The sequence below is a fragment of the Nannospalax galili genome, unplaced genomic scaffold (genome assembly GCF_000622305.1).
Source record: "Nannospalax galili isolate Female #2095 unplaced genomic scaffold, S.galili_v1.0 scaffold39, whole genome shotgun sequence".
Classification (NCBI taxonomy): Eukaryota; Metazoa; Chordata; class Mammalia; order Rodentia; family Spalacidae; genus Nannospalax; species Nannospalax galili.
In genome coordinates this window covers 968659-974059 of record NW_008346683.1, presented here as the reverse complement: position 1 = coordinate 974059, position 5401 = coordinate 968659, and the positions used below count along the sequence as shown (strand labels likewise).

The 5401-nt window shown below is 41.1% G+C and overlaps 1 protein-coding gene across 6 annotated transcripts in view; it reads left to right on the top strand.

Annotated features, from left to right (window-relative positions):
• Hmgxb4 (HMG-box containing 4) overlaps nucleotides 1-4822 on the top strand; it is a 38278-nt gene extending 33456 nt beyond the window's left edge. For all 6 annotated transcript variants that reach the window (XM_008843094.3, XM_008843099.3, XM_008843096.3 and 3 more), the window contains 2 exons: nucleotides 2240-2362; nucleotides 2826-4822. In XM_008843094.3, coding sequence (XP_008841316.1) covers nucleotides 2240-2362; nucleotides 2826-2870 — 168 coding nt within the window. In that variant the 3' untranslated portion in view covers nucleotides 2871-4822. The remainder of the gene's footprint in view (nucleotides 1-2239; nucleotides 2363-2825) is intronic.
• Nucleotides 4823-5401: the final 579 nt, after the last annotated feature.

The window sequence follows — 5401 nt, the reverse complement described above, 5'->3', positions numbered from 1 at the left end:
ATACAAATAATAAATAACTTCTTTAAAATATATAGTATTTTCAAAACATAATGTAACAACTGTTTGTTCAAAAGTAAATTTATTCTTTTTCTATTCCAAAATTTTTATTATAAAGCTAAAATAGAGTTTTATTTCAAATTCCAGTGGTTTGTTGCTGATACAAGAAAGCAATTGTTGTTATTGTTATTTTGTCTATCTATCCTTTTCCTGATAAGTGCTCATCAGTTTGTGGTGGTTCATTGTTTTTTCTATAGTTGCTGATTCTTTGTAGTTTCTACATCAGTGTCAATGCCACCTCTTGGGTTTTTTTTTTTTTTTTCTTGTTTACTTTCATGTGAAAGCTAAATTTTTCAGCAAGCAAAATGGCATAAGCCACAAGAGATAAATCTACATCTGAGTTCTTTGGCTGGTTTCTAAAAATTTAGCAGATGTTCCAAGAACTTGGGCATTCTCACAGACTCAAATACCTGAATGGGTAAAAGTATTTCCAGAATAAAGTTTCTTTGGTCTTCATTACTCACATTTAATCATTGTTACATTTCCTAAACAGGTAAAAGTAAAATGGTTTCAAGCACAATGTTGAAGTATCCCACAAATAGAAGCCAGCCAACCTTTGTGAATGTAGCTATGTGAGTTTTGAACACATACCACAGTAGTCATTTCTTGCCCGGGGAAGGCAAGGCTCAAGACCCCCAGTTGGATGCCTGAAACCACAGGCGGTACCTAAGCCTGTATAGAGAATGGTGATGCCATGATAGTTATCTGGCAACATGGTGGCCACCCATGACTAACCAGCCCATGAAGAGTTGATTCACACAGCCCACATAGGCGGAGAGGGATTTCATCATGCTGTTCCAATCAGTGTGCCATTTAAAACTTAGCAATTGAGCCTGTGAGTGGTGGGCACACCTGTAATCCCAGCAGGTGAGGCAGGAAGATCACAAATATGAGGCCAGCCTGCACTACATAGCATTGCACTATCTCCCCAAACAAACAACAACTATAAAATAAACACCTGAGTGAGTAAATCTTGGAAGGGAAACTACAGATAAGGGTGATGGCTATAACAAAAAAAATTTTAGGGATTCTGTGATCCACTTATTTTTTTATATATAACAGCCGCATATTATAATGCACCCCTCTACAGTGCAGAATTTAGAGGCTTTTAATAATGTCTCACAATTTTAGGCCCATCACTGTTTCCAGAACATTCTTATTACCCCCCAAAGAAATTCCAAACCCATAAGCAATCATTTCTCACTCCTCTCTAGTTCAGGGTTTCCAAAGTTTAATCACTTGCATTCAGCCTCACAGTACTATACTTCCTTGAACCACTTAGACTATTATTTGTAGTTTATTTAGATAAATTTGTCTACTTTTATAAAATCCGTGATGTCACAGGATGATCTGATTTTTTTAGTCTATATCATAATGGATATTTAATTATCAAGATAGTCCATCTGAAATTATATACCACACTTTAAGAAATGTTCACAGTTTGCCAATACACTGAATACTTAAAGCCCCATGAAATTAATGATCACAAAAATTAGATCACTAATTGCACATTAGTAGCCTGCCTTCTAGCTCCCTTTTCATACTGCCACCCTATGCTCCCATAAGCAGTTAGAAGACTGTTTAAACAGTGTCACCCAAGGCATGGGGTACATGACTAGAATCCTGCCTGAGGTAGGAGGATTGCCATGATTCTCAGGTCAGCATGTGCTACAAACGAAGTGAGATCCAGACCAAAGTCAAAATCCTAGTGGAAAGGAAGGAAGTAGATAAGCAGGAGGGGCATTCCAGACAGAAAACAGTAGGTGCCTGTTCAAACCCTAGGGTCTTTGTAGTTTCTTGTTCTGGATCCACAGAAGGTTGTGGGGTTTTTTGTTTTTGAGTAGGGTGGATGTGCTTAGGATGCTCACTTGGCTTTCTCCAAGAACATCTTCTATCTTAGATTGTAAGTGAAGAGAGACCCGCACTGGCGAGAAGGGCCAACAGCAGTCTAGGGTAGAAGTGACGAAGATTCAGAGTGTTTATTGAGAGCTTGCTTGATGGCATGTGAGTGAATTCCAGCATCCATGGGTCCGTCCTTCCGCAGATCCTTTGCTGACTCCCCACAGTGCACTTTGTTACTGTGTGTTATGGAGAGAATGTAAAGGAATAAGATCTTAAAAGCTGGAGGAAACCAGGCAGAAGCATCAGGAGTGCTGCAGCTGCAATTCTGCTCTCCTTGCAGGGCATGGTGGCGGTATCTGGCAGTTTGTCAGTGCTCCTGGATTCCATTATCTGTGCTCTCGGCCCCTTGGCCTGTCTGACCACACAATTACCTGAACTGAATGGCTGTCCCAAACAGGTCTTGGTGAGTTTTGTTTTCCTTGATTGTTGAGGGGGGCGAGGGGCAGGATTCTTGAGCCAGAGAAGGCCCTGCCTTAATGAGCACTGCCAGCCACAGACTCCCGAACTTTGGTGGCATGTGGCACTCCCTTTACATACTGTCCCACAGAATGTGACACTGTATTATCAAATACATGCTGTTATTTCAGTGAAACTAGAAAACATGCCATTTTTCAAAATAGTCCTCTGGAGAGAGGCACTCTCTAACTCCTACATTCCCTCTACGCTATTGTGCACATAGGTAGCAAGGAGAACTTCCTGCCTGCTACCGGGGTTAATGAAGGGAGGTGAGCAGAGGCGCTCCTGGCACAGCAGACATCCTATTTTCTCTAACTCACTCCTTTCTTGTCTCTCCCTAAACAAAGAAACACATCTCAGGGAGCCACAATTAAGTACCCTCAGTTGAACACTCTCTCCTTGTTTTGCAGTCAAATACACTAGACAACATTGCTTACATCATGCCTGGACTGTGACAACGAAGAATCCTTGGACAGAAGCCTGGTCTACCCCTCTTCTGGTTTGTGTATATGTGACTGTTCCAGAACCTTCACTGATCTGAGAGTAGGCTTTGAATTTTATATCCATACATATATACATATAATGTACAGTATATACATAGGACTGTAACTACTTTGCTTTTAATAATTTTATGAAATGGCAAAAGTTTAGCTAAGAGGAAACTTTGGCATGAATGTGGGTAGGCTTGGGGTTCTTTATTCTTTTGTGAAAAAAAAATCTGCCTTAAAAATCAGTGTCACTCGGGGGCTGGGGGCTTGTTCTGGGTGCCACATGTCTCTCCTTATGGATAGCTAAAATGTGATTTTCTTTTTTCCAAACTTGGTTGTACCTCCAGACCCATCACTGACCATTTGCCTTACCTGTCTTACAGTCAGAAATGTAATAAAGATTATAGGAGTAGGCCAGCTGACTGAAAATACAGAGCCTTGCAGCTTGGAGTGACCTGGGGTGGGGGTGAGATGGCAGAGGTGGCCTGGGTAGGGGATTTATTCCAATTCCAATACAGAGGTCTGTGTCTCGGACTTTATTGCAATCATTGGTACCATCAGCAGCCTTAGTTATATGAGTCCTGACAGCAGAAAAATACCTTGGAGAGGGCAAAGCTCTCAGTGCCACCAGTTGAGCCCACATACATTCTTAGCTGGCCACTGGTCTAAAAACAAGAGGTGGCACCTTCCACTGGCAGCATTCACTGGCCATCAAGTCCTCACAGACTCTGCTGCTGCATTGCTTGGTGGCTATGGAAGATACTTTGCCCAGCTTGGTTCTTGGCTTCAACTTACTGGTTTCCCTTGTGGGTGAATAGTGTTCTACATTCCACATGTAAGTGGACTGCAAAAGAGTACTCAGTTCTCATGTAGATGTTATATATATGTGTGTGAGAGTGTATATTTTATGTGTATTTAACTCTGAAATTTCTTAGGTTTTAATTTATCCTGTAAATTTCTGTATATATAATTTAATATCAAAAGCCTCCACCAGCAGTAGCATGTGGAACATACAGATTTGTCATTTCTTCCTTCTAGTCTGTTCTGAAAACTCCAAATCATCTACATTTTAATGTTGTAATTCAAAAGGGAATCATTACATTGAAATTCTAATTCTGTGTAAAGGACTTCAATGGCCCTCAATAATGTTAAGTGAAATAGAAGAGAATGTCACCATCCCCAGCTGCCCGTATTCCCAGACCTGCTTCCCACTGGAAAGAAGACAGCACTCCAGGTCGTTTTGAAATTTGGTGTGAGATTCCCTGCCACAACCCAGCTGGGGTAGTGCTGCTTTCTTCCCTGGCATAGATGGAGCAGGACAGCATCACAGTAAACCTCTGGGGACCCTGCAGCCGGCTTGCGCCCTGTCTGATTCCTTCCCATCGCCTACTGCCCCATCACAGAACTATGCTTCTTAAGGGATTCAGCCTGTTAAATCCCTTTCTCAGCTCAGAGCAGTTTTGGGATTTAATCTGGGAAATGGAGAAGGAAGCAGGAATGTGTGAACTCAATCAAGAAGAGCAGAAATTTTAGCTAGAGTTATGTGGAGGTTTCCTGTGAGAAACAGGGTGTCAGGAGAGGCCAGGAAGACAGTAGTACAGGGAGCACTGGTCCTCCCACTGTCACTGAACACGTTAATGAGCTCTGATGAGGACCTGCCGTTCTGTGTTTGTTTCCTTTGAAACCTAGCCCTGTTGTATTTGTATTAAAGATTTGTACACATTTGTATAATAATCTGTACCTTGTGGTATTTGGTACTATTAGAGGAAAAATTTGGATTCAGGCCTTCTTGCTCTTTTTATATCTTTGTTTTGTTTTTTAAATAAATTCTAGTGGTTTGATCCAAATCCCATTACAGTTGTATAAAGAAACAAAGTTTTGTACCTATATTATTAAAGACCACATTTTTAATATTTGTAGTCCAGTCTCAGCTGTCTTTTCCCTAATCACGCTAATCATACTTACTATGAAAACTATAAAGCCTGTCTTTCAGTCTATTTTACCCTAAAGTCTGGGGCGCTGGAGAGATGACTCAGCGGTTAAGAACACTGGCTGTTCTTGCAGAAGACCCACGTTCGAATCCCACCACCCACATGGCAGCTAACAACTGTCTGTAACTCCAGTTGCAGGGGATCCGACAGCCTCTTCTGTCCTCTGTGGGCATTGCATGACATGGTGCACTTACATACAGGCAATACACACATACACATAAATATAATAAATATTTTTTTTTTTTAAGTCTGAAATAGAGGTCAGGTTTCCATATCCATCACTATCCTAGGACCATGCAGTCTGGGTCTCAGGTTGGAAACACCTGTATGTAGAAGCTTTCAAATCATTTGCATATTGTAAATCTAGAAACTTGTGGCTCTAGTGATTGGCATATGAAATTATGTACATTATGGTGTTAGCCTGAATCAAGTATCTGTAAGTCTTTGGTAAGGTTTGCATCTGCATCATGCTATCAGAGTATGGTTACAGCTTTAGTGATGCTGGAT